Source organism: Temnothorax nylanderi, unplaced genomic scaffold, assembly GCF_030848795.1.
Source record: "Temnothorax nylanderi isolate EJ_2023f unplaced genomic scaffold, tnyl_v1.0 TNYL_tig0035_pilon, whole genome shotgun sequence".
NCBI lineage: Eukaryota > Metazoa > Arthropoda > Insecta > Hymenoptera > Formicidae > Temnothorax > Temnothorax nylanderi.
The window spans coordinates 67,330-86,629 of NW_027249097.1; the positions used below are offsets into that span (position 1 = coordinate 67,330).

General features: G+C 42.5%; 1 protein-coding gene across 2 annotated transcripts in view; it reads left to right on the forward strand.

Moving 5' to 3' along the window:
- Nucleotides 1-18,575, forward strand: part of Fuss (SKI family transcriptional corepressor fussel) — a 28,301-nt gene extending 9,726 nt beyond the window's left edge. For both annotated transcript variants that reach the window (XM_071703241.1, XM_071703242.1), the window contains 3 exons: nucleotides 102-427; nucleotides 14,297-14,426; nucleotides 16,689-18,575. In XM_071703241.1, the coding sequence (XP_071559342.1) occupies nucleotides 102-427; nucleotides 14,297-14,426; nucleotides 16,689-16,795 (563 nt within the window). In that variant the 3' untranslated portion in view covers nucleotides 16,796-18,575. The remainder of the gene's footprint in view (nucleotides 1-101; nucleotides 428-14,296; nucleotides 14,427-16,688) is intronic.
- Nucleotides 18,576-19,300: the final 725 nt, after the last annotated feature.

A 19,300-nucleotide genomic window follows, 5' to 3' on the forward strand; every position in this document is an offset into this window, starting at 1 on the left:
TCATAAAGTATCCTCTATCTACGACGCTATCTATTTCTCTGCAATCGATCCCCATCGACTCGATCTCAATTAGATGCCAATCGCACTCTGACGGTTTTCAGGACCGCTACCGCCGCCCATAAGCGGCTCCAGCCCCACGGAACCGCTGATTCCGACCGTCAATCCACCCTTGCATCAATCCGCGTTCCGTCCGGTGATTCGCGGGCCGCCCATCGTCGAGCCGGCGGTCATCCCGGAGCGACCGGCGGACGCGAGCCAGAAGGAGGACAACTCCGACGACGAGGTCGACATCGAGACGACGGAGGACGATCCGGTGACGCCGCTCAACGCGAGCCTTCAGAATCTTCACTCGGCCTCGAATTCCGCGATGAGCAGCCACAGCGGACGAAGTACGTCGCCGCAGTGCTGGAGTCCTCCCCGAGAAACGGTGAGTTCTGACCTAGAAGGTTTATCGGAAGATTTATCGAGTGGTTTACGACTGTCGACAGATTTGTAGGGGTACAAAGACACTTAGACTTCGCGAAAGTAAAGCAAAAGGAATGTATTAGTCAAACAAACTGGATAAAGATCGGGGAGAGGTCCTCGTGTTCTACCTGTGCGACAATTGCAAAGAGGAGCGTGACGTACTTCTCGTCACGATTGCCTCTCGAGAAAGCCGGGTGCAACCGTCACCGTCGCGTGCAACGGTCGATCGCGTGCGCGGCTAGCGTATGGGCACGCTAGCGTTATAGCGGCGTGATTGTGTTTGTCGGACGCGCGCGATTATGTCCTCGTACGACAACGGGGAGGATTCGCCATGAGGCGACGAACATATTTCCAGCGGTAGCGGTATTGCCGCTTATCGTCGAGTGTTTGCGATCGGTAGACTGATAATAGTCGCGCCGCTACGATCGCACGTGGCCAGCACGTGGTCACAACGCGATCACGTCTCGTGAGAGGTCTTTTAGGAAATCTTTACACACACACAAGCGAGAGCTCTTAAGAAATCTTAGGACAAAAGTCTAAATTGATTATCTAGGAAAGAAATTAAAGAATTAATTGATTGATTTCTTTTACACGTTTGAAGACATGTAATATATTTAAAAGACAAAATTATCGTCTACTTATTTATGCAAGTAACAATATGTAAATTTTGTTTTCCTTTTTGGAGGAGTCACGTTATCGTTAGCAGTCTGCATAGCACAAACCGTCGATTCTTATCCCGAAAAGCAATTTATTACGTCGTGACTCTTATTCACTCGCTGGTAAGTGAATAAAGGTACACGTCCGCGCGCGGTTTAATAACGGAGTATGTTTGCATTGTAAGGAAAGTAGCTCCGCACCCCCGCGTAATGCGTGACCGTGCGACGGTCTCCCCTGTAAACGGCCAGCGAAATATTTTCCCGCAATACGACACCCAACGGCAAACAGACTGCCGCCGCAAAGTTAATCGAATTAAGCGTCGTATCCGACGCTCGCTCGTTTAATCGAGTTCACCCCTTGAGAAATCGCTTGCCGCACACACGAAATGAAGCATTTAGGCCACAGCCGGCCAGGGACCAGCTGATTTTTTTCGCTCGACAGTTCTGGAATCGGGAATTTCTTCTTCTAGCTGGAATTTAAACAGCCAAAAGCGAATTAAACGATGCTTATCTTCTTATATACAGAGGTAATTATTAAACAAAGTGCAACGACCTAATAATTAACTTAACAGAACTTTATTCTTCCTTAAACCAAAGCAAACTTTAGTTGCATGTGAGTTTTTTTTATCATCACATAACGTATTAAGTATTAAATAGTCGTGATAGAAACGGTATCTTCTCATCAAGCTTTTTCCAAGGAAAAAAAAATCAATATCACGCTCACCGAAGAGTTTAATATCAAAGCAAACCTTTGCGGTACGGTACATCCGTCCCGTATATCTGATCGATGTCGCATCGGATGCCGCCCGATCTAAATAAGCCTTCGTGACGACCACGGATTCGCTTCCTTAATCCGTCTTTGATGTCGCGGCGACCGGCGCGCGGCGGCGGCATCATCATTACCGCGTTGGCAGCGTTCACTGGAAACCGTGACGCTGTGTGTGCAATGTCCGCATATGTCGGAAGCGTTTAATCGTGTCGCACGCCGGTTCCGTAAGTGCGCTCGACCTGTTCCGCGCGCGTTTTCGTTTGTACGCGTGCGGGGGTATTTACCGACACAATAATTATCGCGATTGATGATGACGAGGGGGTCACCCAACACTGCCGGCGCACGAGCAGTCAGACCGCAGAGCAAATTCTAGGGACGGAGTCGAGTAGTATTACGTTGCTGCTACGATGTAAATGGTCGGGGCGGAGGCCACGTTGCTACAATAATTTTACCAGGCACCCAATTGCCGCCGCCGCCGCCACCGCTTCCGCGCTGGCTCGTTACCGGCTAAATTGCCGCGGAATAATTAACCCGAGCACCGTCGAAAATTCCACCGGCGACCTCGATGTTAATTGCCGTGTCGCTGCTTTGCCCCGGCAATAAATATGCGCGTAATGATTATACGCGTGATATTATATCGAAAGGAAAATGGAAAATGTGGAAATAATTGCAAGTTACGGATTAATTCCTTTCTAATGGAGACATTAATTTAAGCCAATCGAAATTCCTCGTTATTTGCTGTCCCTGTTAATCGCTACATTAGTCCCTCTGTTCTCTCCGCGGCTCGAGTCCAACGAGTCGATGGAGAATTTATCTCAAGGTTTCTTTCACCTATGATTTTAAATTACTTTCAATTAAAAAATTACAAAGATGACGCAAACCTTGAATATTAAAAATACGTGGAAAAGCTAGAAAATGTATCTTCCAGCTCGTTTTTTTTCATCAGGATGAGTTGTTTGTTCTTCTTACGTACAGACCCCTCAATTAAAAGCCCCCTCGCACTTTTCGCTCGAAACTGCTAGCATTAAAAAGTTAATGCCGATCTACTCTCAAGCGAGATAACCGATTAACGTATTTTCCATCCGTTTAAAAAATATATAACTAGCGAAGTGGCCCTAGTGTAGTTTATCGGCACTCGAAGACGTTAATCGGCCGCCGTGTATGCACAAAAGAGAGACCGAGACGAAACCAGCAAAAGGGTCGTTCTCCCTTGAACGAGTGCTGAGAGAAGCAGAGCAGAGCTCGCGGGAAAGAGAGAGAAAGAGAGAGAGAAAGAGCAGAAGAGACGACGGGGATGGACCGGGATAAGCCGTCCGGATTGCCAGACAGCTTTTCAATTCCCCTTGTCAGTGAACGTGTCGAGTGGGACGTATTTTGTCCGGAATCTCTCTCTCTTTCTCTCTCTTTCCCTCTCCTCTTCTCTATGCTACTCTCTCTCTTTCTCCCTTGCCATGGCTGAGAAGCGTGTACATACACGAGAGATATTTGTCACAAAGGTGCAAGCGACTCTCTCTCTCTCTCTCTCTCTCTCTCTCTCTCTCTCTCTCTCTCTCTCTCTCTCTCTCTCTCTCTCTCTCTCTCTCTCTCTCTCTCTCTCTCTGTACATCAGATAGGAAGTGGAAACCTAGTTACTGCACCATGGGCCACGATGGAAGGATCCAGAGTACCAGAGTACAAGTGTATCGCGGTAACTGAGTAATCCCCGAACGTTATTTGCAGTTATTTCTCGCTTCGCTGGCTAGACTGAGAGAGAGATAGAGAGAGCTCGCGAGAGACGGGGAGAACGATATTTTCATTTTCGCAACATCTGTGAATCTCTCACTGGTGTATATGTGTGCGAGTTTCGCAAAGCTGTCCCTTCTTCTTTCAGAACTGTAAACTCGGGGCCTTGTTACCGAGACACAATGGGATATCCGAGCTATCGTTAATTACAAAAATACCAAGCTTCAAAGCTTGAGAACAGCTTTATACTCCGTCTCCGAATTTTTGTAATTTGTATATAATAATATGCATTTGTATATTCTAAATAAATTTTAATTTGATGTCTTTGTAATGAAAACTTCATGTAAAACTGTCAATCGTAACACAAGGATCTTTAACTTCAACAATTAAATTAAATCTTTGATAAGATAAATCCAGTTAGGTACAGTATATTGATCGTTATACACCGAACTTGGTTTTTAGTTAAGATTAGTTTGGAGTTAATTGAAGGGTTACATGTTTCTAAAATTGAATTCGAAAGAGTATTCGATTTTCGTTTGATAGCCGCGTAATAATTAAGTATACTTTTAAAACGACATTTTTTTTAGTCAACGGTTGATATATTATATCCATGTTTATTATAGTGTAGTGATACTTGTTTCTGCTGCAATTTTAACTAGAGCCCCGCTTTGGAGGCAAGAGTAAATCGTCGCCGATCAATTAAGATGTTTTGCTCAATCGTGATTACTGAAAGTCCGAATCGCGCCGCTGAACTCCCTTCGGTCGAGCTTTCTGGGTTTCGAAAGCAACGAAGATGGAACCTCGCGGAATCTCCTCCGCCATCCATTTAAATGCAATTAAGCAACGTCACGTAGGAGCGGAACGGGGGTCGGAAACGTTTAAATCAAACTACGGCTGGTTTAGTTAGTTTCGACCGCAACTTTTAATTGCGCCTCGACCGTCTGGAGGGCCATTAAATTCCGGAAGAGATATGTTACTTCTTTTCTCTTCCTCAGCACGTGACAATTTTTCCTCTTTCGCATCTTTTGTGCGCGGCTCTCTTTCCCGAAAGAATCGCAAACATATAATAAAACATATCCTTAATCGCTGAAATCTTTCTCAAAAGCTTACACGAGTAAAATGTTTTAATCGTGAATTAAATAAATTTCAAGAATTCGAGAGAAATTTTTTTACTTATCAAACTTTACTTTTACTTAATTTTATTTTTTAGTTATTCATTCATATGCTAAATAATATTAGTCGCATTTTTTTCAGTTTCAACTTTTAAAGTATTATATTCTCGTTCTCATCAGTAGTTGTATATTTCATTAAGAACTTTTATAACGGTGACCTAATTTACGTCAACGAGCAACTGACATTTAAGCTTTTACGTCGTCTGCATTAATTAAGGAACCCCAGCTGGCATTTTTAAGAGCCAGTGAACACAGCTAAAGTTACTCCCGCTGCATGGAAATGCCAAGTTCTGACCTTATATCCCCGGCCCTCCGGGACACTGTGATTAAATCGATTGTCGTATACACATTATGATATGTATCTACGTCTATCTTCTACGTCCAAAACAAATTAACCTGGTAACATTTCGTTCAGCAAAATTATTTTACCGAGCAAATATACTGTCACTGATTTACCGAAACGATCATGGCGTTCCTAAACACGACGTCATCGACAAATTAACGGAATATTGACATGATACATGACGATATCTGACACCAGTCAATTTTACTGTAAATCACTAAACCTCAATTTGTAATTAATATTCTATTCATCCCACATTTTAAACAATCTCGTCTTAACCCTTTGTAACTCCTGGTAACAATACTGTTACAAACCGGCAAAGTGTCCATCAACATTCTAAATCATGAATTTATCTGTTGTAAATCAATTTAAAATAGTTGTCATATTTTTTATTTTTGATAACATGAGTTACAAAGGGTTAAAATAAGTAGAACATTTCCTTTATTAGACGACGTTCGGTTCATACGTTAAAATGCTTCGGACGATTCAAAGTCGAATATCAAAATTTGTCGCCGTAGACGACCGAAACGTACTGCGACGTCACCTCATTCTTCCCTTCGTTTAATTCAACCCCAGCTACCTCTTACTCAATTCTATTTGCACCCGGATGTCGTCCGTACCGCGCCGCATCGCGCCGGTGAGAAATACAGCGCATCACGGGCCGAAATGGAGGCTCACTCCATGGAAGTCGAGGGCGGCGACTGTTGATTTAATTATAATCATTAGTCCGGACCAGCTCCGCCCCGGGACCCTCAAATCCAATACAACTCCCGCCGTCTGCTATCATCCCCCGCATCACCGGTCGCTCTTTCTCTCGCCTCTCTTCCGCCTGAATTTCCGTGCTGCTCCAACTTTTGAGATCAGCTTCGCTTGACTCATGATTGAGATGACAAAATGCATTCTTTAAAAAAATCTATTGTAAAAGTGTGTAAAAAAAATAAAATAAAATATGTTGAAATAAGAATATAATGTAAAGAACAAGAACGTATTCTGAAAGATATAGGTATATTCTTATTTCTTCCCGAATTTTTGTTAAATGCCTGATACAGCGGGCTGAATCAAACTAAATCAGAAGTTACATTGCATTCTTCTTTTATTATATATTTACTAATTCGTTTTTAGTTAACGCTGATATATTTTTGCAATTCCAGGACAATGACATGTTACATTTTTAGGCATTAAGTGATTTTATCGCGATATTTTCCGCTGATTCGATATTAGAGCAATATAAACGTTCCGCTTTTTATCAGCAGCGAGAGAGCAAAAATCAATACGATCTAGCAAAACTCGCCAAATGGTTGAAAAAATAATTTCTATGGCAATTGTCGTGTGTGGAGATCAAAAGCATCAAAGTTTTGATGCAACCCCTGCGGCCCCCTTCCCGCTGGATTGAAACTCGTTAGCGCCGTTACGGTGTTCACAGTATGGCCACCTGAATGGAAGAGCTTACGCGAAAATTGTTTTATACCTCGCACGCGAAATTGAGAAGCTACAAATAATGTTTCGCCGCAGTGAACGCCAATATTTCTCTGTTCAGTATTTCGCGCAGCCCCGCCACAAATTTCTACATTAGAGTCGAAATAGATTTCTTCCTCGAAAATTTGAAGAATGAGACGTCTTCACAAAAGAATTGCTACCATTTTTCTGTATGCTTAAATTAAAAATGCACTTTCCTCATAAACCGTCTTAATTATAGTTTCACGAAATAGAAGGCTTTCTGATTCTTACTAAAATATTTGTTTTTTGAGTATCTCACACAATTTAATTAAATCCATTTATAGAATAAAATTTTTTGAAAAAGTTGTTCTTGTTAACAATTCTTTAATTACATCTTCACAGCTAATAGAATTTTTATATTTGAGTTGGTATTAATTTGAAATAAGAATTTAAATTATACAATAGAAGAGGATTAAATAAATTCAATATTGGACACACATTAAAGATTTTCACGTATGTAGTTCTACAAATAAAATTATAAACATTTCTATAAAAGATTACAAGTAAAGCTTACAACCAGCGGTTCAATTGCGAATACAAACAAATGGATTAGGATGGAAGGTCGTAATCAGTCCGCCATGAAATCGCATCGATTTCGACAGCATCGACGGTATCGGCGGTATCGGCGATAAAAAAGGAAAAACCGTCGATAATACCCGGAGAATTGGGAGCGAGAGAGTAACTCTTGGGCCGCGCGCGCGCCATCGGACACGTAACGCTCTTCCGGGGCACAAATCCGGCATTATCGAGAAGAGTATAATCAATTTGCCGACATAATACCAGGGCGGCCCGCAAGCTCGAGCGAGGCCGTCCGACCGGAAGCGATTTCGACTAACGCGATTGCGTATTAACTCCGCGCATCACGTGCATCCCAATCCATTCGACTTCACAATCGCGTTCGCAAACGTTTCGTCCACTCTCTTGCCCACTTCCCCCGGGATCACATTTACGCACTCTTCCACTTGTTCTTTGCTCAAACTTGGTTTAATTAAGGAATTCTGTCTAAAGATCTCCCGTAATAAACTCCTGCTTTGTATAATGTATAATTAAACCACTAAGAAATGTCAGATTCTTCGATGCAAGTTGTATAGGAAAGCAAGCAATTATGGATTTTTATAATTCTCTTGTAATTGTCTTCAACTATTATCTATTTATGGCTCCAGTATTATTCACCTATTCTCCGAAAAAAATATATATTACACTGAAGATTACAATCAGCTTTGCAAATTTTCCATCGATCCACTCGGTGGTCACCGCGCCCACGGAATCCACAGCGCGGATGACACGCGAGACTCAGAATTTCTAATCCTGCTAAAATAAAGAAGGCAGCTGTACCCCGAGCTGCAGTACATATATCGCATTCAGTCGTCAAGTCTCGATGGCGCGGCCGGCTCGAAAGTTTCGCCGTTAACGTAAAAGCCATCCCGTATGCCGGGGACACACCGGTGAACCCCCGAGGCCGGGGACGACGGACGGGGACGGGAGAGGAGAGGGTGCCGTCCGCGCGTTGCACGCTACGATTGTTTCGCCGTAATCCTTTATTGGATCAACGGGGCTGGAAACAATCGAGCGCGCCATAACGCGAGGATGGGCAGACGGCCGTGTCGGCCGGGCGGGGGACGCGGACGGGGTTTTTCGGTCCGCCGGATGCGGCGCGGCGCGGTGGCGGCAGCCGCGTCGGTTCGGTCTCCGCCGGGCCGGGGGGGTGCGCCGGAGGACGCGCTAGATAAGCGGGGGTGGCACCCGATGATGGGGGGGACGGGACGCAGGATTTCTACCTACTTTGCCGGGTGAACGGAGTTACAAATGGGAGAACGCGGAACTCATCCGCAAGCGGGAAACTCTCCGGGTCCGCTCCTTCCCTCCGTTTCTGTTTCTCTTTCTCTCGCGCGGCGGCGTGTACGCGATGTCTCCGCTGTATCTCTCTTGCACTTTTCCTCCTTTCTCGTTAACCTACTCGATCTCTCTCCCATTGTCTTCTTCTCTTGATTTGTATGTCTTCGGAATATCTTCTTCCTTTTCTCTTTCGCTCTATTTATCTTCATTTTCTTTAATAACAGTATTTATGGACTGACATAGATGCGATAATGCGATACAAATTTTATAATTAGTAGCTTCTAAATGTATATTATATTAAACTTCCGAGAAAATCTGTTATCTTTAAACGGGCGATAAATTTTGTTCTATCTCACTCGACCCTTACGAAGTTTCGCAAAACTTCGCAGCCGGTCATCTGCCGTTGATTCAATGTTCCTACCACACGTACACATACATCCGCGGGATATTTTCACCACGCTAGCATTCGTACACGTCACGTGCCGGCGATATAATAACGAGGTGGATAACATAACGAGACTTACATGCCTCGAATTTACGCCGGTCCGACTCCCTGCGATTTGCGGCAATCGTTTCGTGTCCTACTCTCTCTCTCTCTCTTTCTCTCTTCATAAATTCTTCACCAGCCTCTCCTTTATCTTCGGTAATCCGTCTCTCGAAGGATGCTTCTGGGAATACCGCCTACACAGGAGCAGTTACATCTATTCCGCACGTTCCACGTCGTTTTCAATGTGATATTTAAGCAGCTTCAGGTGTGAGAAACATAATGTTACGCAAATTAACTCGAAAATAAGTACTGCAAGTGCTGAGCTAAAAATCTTAGGATGAATTGTTTCTAACGAATATCTATTTACTGCGAAAAAGTTTAGCAAAAGCATTCTTTTGTTTTGTACATCGCAAGTCATAAATAGCACCTACAGTCTTTTACAATTGCTATTGCAATAAAGTTAATCACAATTCTGATAAATTGCCGAGTACTTTTCCACAATTAATTTCCTTTAAAATAATTTATCTTTCAACTAATAACAAATTGAATTACCTATTATAGCGAATGTCCACATTTCTGCATTTCAGCGCATTCTAAATACAAAAAAAATCACAACTTCTACAATTTTTCTGTTTTAAATGCGACACGCTCGTTACTCGCGCTTAATTCTTTACAATCACGAGGGGGACATGAAGAGGAGCCTGTAAATCTTCCGTGACGCGCGGCTCCTCGCGTTTCATCGCTTTTAATCCGTTCTGAAGCATACGGGCTCGAGATCACAGTTCATCGCGTGGCGAATTGATCTTTTACGAGAACAGATTCGCCACTAAGCAACGAGAGCCCTCCGTGTATGTACACACGGAGGTTGCATGGATATCACGAGGAACATATGTGCCGACGACCCTAAAGATATGTAATGGCGCATCGACTTCATAGGATATACATCGTGCGGGGCCACCTGCTCCATAGCGAACATTTCCTCGCGGCGTAATCGTGCTGTGCGATAATGTTCCAACCATTTGTTTCTGCTTTAATTGATGTATCCAATTGATACAATTCAGTAAAATTTTTACGCAGATTAATTACCTTATTCAACTAAATGGAGAGCATCTTTAAATAACAATTGATAATATGTTATATCGAGGAAGAAAAGAAGAGAGATTAATAGACGCACATATTGAAGAATATATTTGTTAATGCTTCACTAAATTCATTTTATTATCTTCGGCATGTAATTATATTAAGAGTCAATTGTAATATACCAGACTATAGACAAGAAGTTGTTTTTTTTTTTAAGAGTCTTTTTGGACCTAGCTTTTACAGATTTTTTTAGATAAGGACTAAAATCGTCGGTCGAGAAAAATAATATCGTGGGGAAGAGAGTGTGTGTATTTTTCGGCATCGCGCCTGTCGAACAAAAGTCACCCTCCGTAACTTTTTTACCTCGTCGAATTACCTCACAATGGATACAGCACGACCCCTTTCGAGTCCAATTCTTTCCCCCTTCGCGAGCAAGTCTCTCTCTCTCTCTCTTTCTGTACACAAAACATAATTATTCGAAATCCCAAACAGCATGAAAATTTTATCGGCGCTTTAATTGACGTAGTCCATTAGAGCATCGACCCATGATTATCCTTGCATGACGGAGGGCTGGACGATATGGAAAAAATCTGGAAGGATAATTTCTGCCGCGCGACGTGATTCCATCGAACGATAATTGCAAACCTATCGTCTCTATTATCCTTTTATAAATAAACCTAAATATCTTGAACTTTTCTGATCTTTGTGCAAAAACTTGCATAATTTTGATACATAAAAGTAATAAAGAGTGAGAGTTATCCCATGATACGGAAATTCGAGCTCCATTTCTCGAGAGCTTATCTAACAAGGATTTCAGAGGCGGTAGTCTCTTGCTAAATTAAAAATTAGCGGCGAGATGAAAATAGATAATAGACAAATTGCAGACTCTTGCGCTAAACACTGCTATTTGAGTGCGCGAATATACCTTAATCGCGAAGCACGCAGCTCCGGGGCGTCGCGCACACGTGCGACCGTACATCGCGGCCGTACATCGAGATAATCGCCGAGATGCACGAGTCGCGATAGCAGGCCTCGAAACGGCAGTTAAAGTCGATTGTACCGCGTAACGTCCGTGCGCGACATGAAATATTTATACCACCGTGACGATTACAACGTCACACGTAACCGCGCGCGTGGACGACGATGATTACATTTACTTTTGCAAGGGAGAAGAAAGGGGACAATCGTTCGCGTTACCATCAGTTAACAACGTTCGTGTTAGCGTTGCTGCGCAAATCGAGGGGCTGGTTACGACGAAAAATCTAAAGGAATTTCTCCCGCCTCTCGTTGTAATTATACCTGCTAAAGTTACACGCTAATTATAACCACGCGACGTTAATAATTATTTCGCGTTCGATCCGGGGACGTTTGTCATATCGCTTCATTAACGACAACTATATAGAGGATAATTGGCAATTAAATTATTTGTACACGTTATTAGTGATTTTATTGTTTTCAGATTACCTAACGGCTTGATTATTGAATTACGAATTATAATATTTTGAGCTATACTCAAAATATTTATGAATCAGATTCGAAATCTTTCATGTTTTCACGATGCTTGGAGTTTTACGGCCGTCATGCTCATTTAATCGACTTCATCTTTAAGAACCTCATAGAACTTACTCGCTTATGCAATTAACTTCTGCTATACTTGGCGCTCGAGAAGGACGTAAAGTGATTACAAGCCGCTCTATTTTCCCGGGAGTAACTCGTGTGAGCCGTATAACTTATATGAAGTTCACGCTCGGCACTTCGCGCGACGTAGTTGCTTCTATTTCGTAACGCGTTTAAGCTAACGAGAACTCGAGCGAGTTGTGCAGAAAGCACGGGCGTCGTCGTTAAAAATGCATCCTCGCGTGACGCTCCTTCCCGTCGTGGGTCTTCGCCGTTTGCTACTGCGCGCAGTTTTCGTTCCTCTTTTCACCACGAACACCGTGAAGCGCACGAAATCGATAAGCCGCGACATATGCCAATTTTTAAATAACATCCCTGCAATAGACCGCCCACAGCGAATCGCTACAAACGACTCGCTTAAGCTATAAGGGTATAAAAACCCTTGTTAATGTTATGCGGTTAATGAGTCATTGGGAATGCAAGGCGAATTTTATCAGCATGCCTTTTCGGCAGCTATGAAGGTTCTAGTAATACTGGTATATTAGATGTAGGTATAAGGAATTTATAAATTAAAGGCTCAGACGATTAATAAATCAAGAAAGTAAGGAGCATAGAGCCGCAATGGGTTAACTTTGATATGTATGTATCCATAATTAATTTTTATTTTTTTTATCTCTTATTTTTGACTGTACATACTAGTATTAGAATTTTTTATATAATTACAGTGGGACTCGACTTCCCAAGACTGATGAAGTAATTAGCGCAATTAATGTTGCGAATTTATACGAACTATGTTTTATGTTAACTGAAGCTCACGTCACAATAATTTTAATGTGCTTCTTTTGTTTTTTAAATATTTCTTTTGTTTCTCCTTACATTTTCAGAAAATGTTGAGTAAATCTATACGTATTATCCTAAAATACTAATAAATTATAGAACAATAAAAATACGCAATATGTAATTAATAGCACCGACTTTTAATTGGGGTGTAAAAATCACCTCAGGTATGATCATTTATAAAAAAAAAATCAAGTTAAATGTCTCAGAAAGAATTTGTGATATACGTTCATCGAATGATTAAGATATCTACGTATTCTTAATTATACATAATAATTTAGCTTTCTCTCATAAATGTATAAATGTTATTAGAAGCGTAACGGGGTGCTCCAAAGCGCGCATTTATAAAATTAGTCGTGTGTATGATGGATAGTACTGCTATTTATGAAACAATAATTCCGCGAAATAATCCTCCCAAATAATCTTTCAGCTCGGCGTTTTCGCACGCGAGATATATTTCTGAAGGAGAAATCTTGGAATTTTAACAGTTACCATCGGAAATCCCGAAGCATTCGCCGTGACGCGAAATATCGCGCGTACCAGGGGTGAAGTCGTTTCCGAGAGGCTCCCGGGGGGCCGGTAAACTCCCTTCCACGGACATTACGGTAAATGCGCGTTTCCGTGACTTTTTAATCGGCGAGGCACAGCGGCAGGACGCGCGGTGCGGCGCGGTGGAGTAACTGCTCGTTTCGTCCCTGGCCGAGCCGAGTGAATAATTCACCTCGATCGATCCGTAGCGACGGCGCGCGCGGCGGCGGAATTAATTTAAGTAATTCGACGATCGCTATCGACGGAAGCATTAAATAAAGCACCGTGTGTCCCGCTTTGGGAGCGAGCCGCGCGTTTAGATTGTAGATCGCCGCGGACGCGCGGGGGTCCCTCGCGCCGCCGCGCCGTCCTTGTTGCCCCCGCAAGTCATCGTTGCATACCTGAGTGGTTGATCAAGATGAGTGGGTCGTCATCCATTTCCACGGCTGTCATTACGTCAAGGAGTTCCGCGACATATCGCGCGACTGTTTGCCGACCCGTTTTCGTTTCCCCTCCCTCCCGCACGCGTCCGGCGCTGCTCACCTGTCGCCACGAAAATGACGATTCCTGTTTTCAGACGCGCACTTCCGCGACGATATTATTACTGCGAGCTCGCCGGCTGACCAAACGTCGACGCGAGTTCCTTAATGTAAAATGAAAAATGCTCGCCGGCCGATAAAGGTTTACATCGCGAGACGTCACGGATTGTGACGTTACGGACATTAGAGTCCTCGTCAAAGTAAACAAATGGCGGAAAAATAAACTTGCAAATTATTACACCACCGTTATTGTACTACTCGTTATTATTATGTTTTAATGGAAAATGTACTAAGATATATTTCTTCTTCTTCTCTCTCGCTGAACAATGAAGAAATACATGAGAGGTAATTGGATGTAGAAACCATCCCTATTTTGGTTCTCTGTTTTTTAAAGTATCGACTACCGCTCATTTTGAATTTTGTATAAAGATGCAAGTGTATATTTCTTAACTCTAGAATACACAGCATAAGTTTCCCAGATTCAGAAACTTCACTTGGTCGGAGTTTTCTATTTTCGATATTCAATTTTAACTTCATAATTTCACGAAATAAAACTTTTTGGTATTACCTGTTCAAGCATATTCCTAAATCTCAGCGATTCAAAATAAAAAAAGCAAGTCCAAAAATATTAATTTGAATCAAAGTTACATGGGTCTCTTAGACCCATATCTTTTCGGGATGCTATGTGTTTTAGGGTTAATATATATCCCACTTACAGAAATTAATTATATCAAAATTTTATCGCCAGGAACGGGAGGCTGAGAAGATCGCCGAGGAAGCCGCGGCTCTGCGCGACGTGAAGACGGAATTGCCGCCGGCGAGAAGTCCCGAGACCTGGCACGGCAGTGCCTACTATCGGCATCTCAATGTTCTGAAGGGTGAGCAAGAGATTCGCCGTGCAAATTAGCTTTTGGAGCTTGAGAGAAACCCTTTCGATTAGTCGAAATCCTGAGAACGTTACTCAGACCTCTTCTTCATTTATAATAAAACATTTACTAAATTAACTGTCTGGTAAGCTAATTAAAGGATATCTAAAACTTACAAACTTTAAGGTCGCGTGTCGTACCGAGAGGCGCACCGATAATTAATTGGGCAGGGATACATAGATCTGGAAAATATTTCAATATATGTGAAAGCAGTAAAAATATATACAGGATTTTATAATATCGAGTATCATCACGTTATAAATTACCATGATAAATTGAAAACACGGATTCAGAATCTACGGACAGGATAATTCCTGGAATTTCCACGAGAGATGGCATTTCCAATTAACGTCGCTCGAAATGCGCTTTTCCGCGATATAATTCAGGATCCGCGCCGGGCCCTCAGTCGATGTCGCGGAAAATCGTCTCTCGCGCATTTTCGCGGAACGGCCTCCCCCGTATGCTACGTTTACACGTTATTTCCGCATGAATAGCCGAGAGCTCGCCGGATTCAAAGCGCGCCGTTCTACGTAGAACGGGCTGCCCCCATTGATATTAGTAATTAATTAGTAACTACCATGGATCAAGCGGCCCGGCGAGAAGATCGGAGTTCCAATTAATTAGAGTAATTAGTCGCGACCGGAGTGTTAAGTGGAAACGCGCGCGGAGGGTTGCCTTGATATTCAGACGCGGGGGTGGATCTTCCAGGCTGTAATAACGCGGAAATGGGGTGCGGGTGGCCCTTCGGCCGGCCAAGGGGCGTGATTTGCGTCGACGCTTGCGCGTACCCTACGGTGTGGCCGTTGCCGACGTCGACGAGTTCCGTCGGCATCGCGACGCCCGCGATTCCGAGCCCAACGACGACGAGATGCATCACAATATCGCACGGTGATATACGTTTCCTTCGGATTAACTAGGATCGTAGCGGACAACTATTACCAGTTGACGGACGGATGCAGGCAAGACGAGATCAGAATTCAAACAGACAAATTATAATTGATATTAATTACAAGATGTGCCACAAAAAAATTATATTATCAAAAAGAAACGTTCTTTTAGGAGATAATTGACTTTGCATAATTCTCACAAGTTTTCAAACTCGCGAGTTAATAAACATTGTATGAAAGTGAAGCGTAATTAAAGAGTTCGAAAATTGAAATTTAATTTATAGATAACCGAGTTAAAAAGTTAAATTTAAAATTTTAATATTTTTTTCTTAAAATCAACGTCAGTATCGCTCTTTTACTTCGTGGAAATATTCTCGACGATACTCGACGAGCGCGCGATGCGATGATATAATATGTAAGCACAGAGAGCATGTTTGCAAATACGACGCGCGTTTCAGACGAGACGGTATATACATCACTTTTATATACGTAGCACACGTCGTGTGTATACACATACATCGCTCGTGGTATACCGATGGACCCATTCAGCGCGGGCGTAAGCCGAAAATAACGAGATAGGTGCCGCATCGACGCGATGAATACGAATACAGGATCATTGGCGGTGAACGCCAGGCACTTTGACTAACGTACAGCCGTCGGAAAAAGCCCGCACTTTCCGATCTTCTTCTTTTCCTTCCCTGCGCGACCGCACGATCTTTTCAGAGCCCGCCTTTTAAGCTCGTCATGCGAAAACAAATCCACCCTCTCGTCTGACTGAACCGTCGTTTGCGCAAATTAGCCGAATGAGACTAATCGGTCTACGAATGAATCTCTCGTGAATTCTAAGTATTTCCCTTTAACTAATTTTATCGACGTATTTATATGAGAATAAAAATAATTCCTCACGGAATTTATATAAGGATTACTATCTGCCACTCAATTTGCTTGAATCACATTTCTGCAGTGGGCATTTATAATTTCAAATTTCTGATTAATTCTTAAACTCTAAGACCAAATTAATTACTTTCGAAAGTAAGGTGCACTTTCGACAATAACATTTAGATGTCCAGAAACATATACCTAATATGCTCGTATATTTTAAGTTTAACTTTTTTAATTCCTGTATAACTTTGTCATGTTAGATATGTTTGATAAGTCCTCGTCGGACTAGTTAAGGCTTCTACTACTGATTTATTTACGTGTCCCCGATAAAGATCTTGCTACACCAACCGGGAAACAGTGGCATGACCGCGAAGGGTTGATTTTATATAGCGCATCCGTCGATGTTCATCGGGCTCCGCTAATTACCGGATGATAATTATTGCAGGGAACGAGCCGGCCGCGGAAAGGGCGGGCTCCGATTGCTCGGCTTGCCGTCCTCCACGCGGTATGTTTTACGGCCAAGTCCACAGTCCGTCCACGCCGACCAATTAATCGAGCTGGGCTGGCTGAATTAATCGCGACATCCATCAGGAGCAGCAGCGTACGAAGAGGAGGACACATTTAACCCGAACCGTTCCGTAAGCTTGCGACACATCCGTTGCCTTAAAGCACACTCTGGTCGATCTCTATAATCGTCGAACTTAAGGGTTGAGGCGCAACAGTGGTCTATAATGCCTTTTCAAGGACTTGAGGAAATTAATCTTGAAAAGTTGACAAATTGAACGTAGTATATTAAATTTAAATCGAATTTTTAACGAATACTATTTAAATCTAATGTAAACTAATGTACTCGATCTTTTGGGAAAACGCGTTAAAACGGTGTTGCGTCAGACCCTTCAATTTATAATTCGCTTCACGTTCGCGGCATTCGCTGAAATCGAGCCCAGTTTCGCCGTCGTAAGGCCCCTCCGCGCGCAAAATGTGAAACCCGTTCACTAGCAAACGTTAGCAAATATTTCGTCTTACGTATTTGTGATACCGGCTAGAAACAGACGTCGATTTTATCGCGTCGTCAAGTGGCAGCTCCTCGTCGCGTCCGGTAATGGATCTTTACTGGTAGGATACTGCGATTCGTTTTAACAGGATGTTTGCGCGTTTCGTCCTTTTACGGCGTCGTAAGCGGGCGGACAGATCGATCGAATCGAGAAGCTTGGCAGGAAACTCGCGAGGTATTCGTTGTGAATATAGAGCGACGCTTAGAATAATGTCCGCCGGAGACGCTATCGTCTTCGACAGAGCGAAGGCGGAAGTCACGTTGACACTTACGAATTCGACGATTTCCAAGCGGATTCGTTAATCTAGTCTCGTATTACTCCGATCGCCATAATTTTCTAGTAAAATTCGCGAGAAGCTCAGTGTAACACGCACGTATAGAGGATGCAGATAAATGAAGACAGCCGTGTGACTTTGATACAACATGCGCGTGATTTACATTCCAGAATTAATTCTGTGTTTATTTTCTTCGGTGCAGACAAGAAAAAGGTCGATAAATTTGGATGAGATACCTTTAGCACTTTTTTCCAAATAAAGCTGGAAGATATATATGCGTCATGTTCCTCGCGTATCTATCTAATTCCTTTATAGATTATCATACGTACCCGTGTCTTTTATTTTAAGCGTTGTGATAAAACTAGGCACCATATTAACTTCCCAATAATAGAAGATGTATTTATTAAAAACAGCTAATTGTTATTTTTATTATCAGGAACTGATAATAAAAACTGATTATTGGATGACGTCTATTTGTAATGAATTTTATTAACTTATTATATCAAATTTTCTTCCTAAGAATAATATTATTAATCGGAAAATTTGTTATTTAAATATGAGAACTGATTTAATCCCTTTGAGTCATGCACTCCAAATATGGCACACTAATTAGTGGGTCCCAGAGAACTCGGTTACATCAATTCACAGTAATCGTCGATGTCGTCGAGAATTCCATCGCGACGCTAAATCGCTCCCGGCGCATCCTCGAGCAGCGTAGCTTATTAATCGATAGACGTTTACCACGAGGACGATATACACAGTGCAATTATACTTCGGTTGCGTAATCGATTTAGGCCGATCGAGGTGAACCGGATGGATACGAGTCGAATTAGAGAAGAGAAAAAGAATCCCCCCTCCCCCGCGCTTTACGCCGTAGGCCGCAGCTGTAAGTACCGCGCCACTCTAGTAGATTAACATACGTAAGTTGCATCATTGAACATATTGTAGATGACAGCGTGTGTGAACAAATCCACGAGTGTAATCCAAGGTTCTAATAAAAGATCATGATCGCTGGAAAACCCGTGACGCAATCACTCCCACTTCCGCCAGTAAACGACATGGGAATCTGTGTCATCTATTGTTGCGTAACTCCTGGTGACATAATTCTGCTGTATGGTATTTTATTTTACCAGATTTTTCTTCGATTAAAAACCAGTTCCCTCAATAATACTTCCGTTGAGCACAAAAATCGATAATGACGACAATAGCTTCTTGCAAAAAGGAATCTAAACAATCCATTCGTGTTGCAGCTAAAATATCGCCGTATAACTTATACAGTGACGAAACTAATGAAATGTATTACACAATAATCATCTGTGATTAACTGATTCAAAGAAGACAATCGACGAAAACGATAACTTTCAGTATCAAATATAACATATAAACAAATAAATGTCTAAGATATCTTCTTCTACAGACATCTTTGTTCAGGAATTTTCAAAAAAAATTCCTAACAATGGTACGATTTGATCAGTTTCGTGAATCACTCTACAAACGTGGTTTCTTTCAAAGCGACGGTTTTTCATCGAAGTTTCTTTAGCAAAGTTTCTTTACTCCTCATCCATTTTCGCGACGCACGTTTACTGTATTAAAACCATTCCGATACGTTTATCGGGAGAGCAACGCTCCGGCCGTTTCTCCACAGGAAACAGATCTTTTTCAATTGCGAGAGGAACAGCCGCGTTGCAGGACGTACGGTGTAATCTTGGCCGTCGCTTATATCCCAGC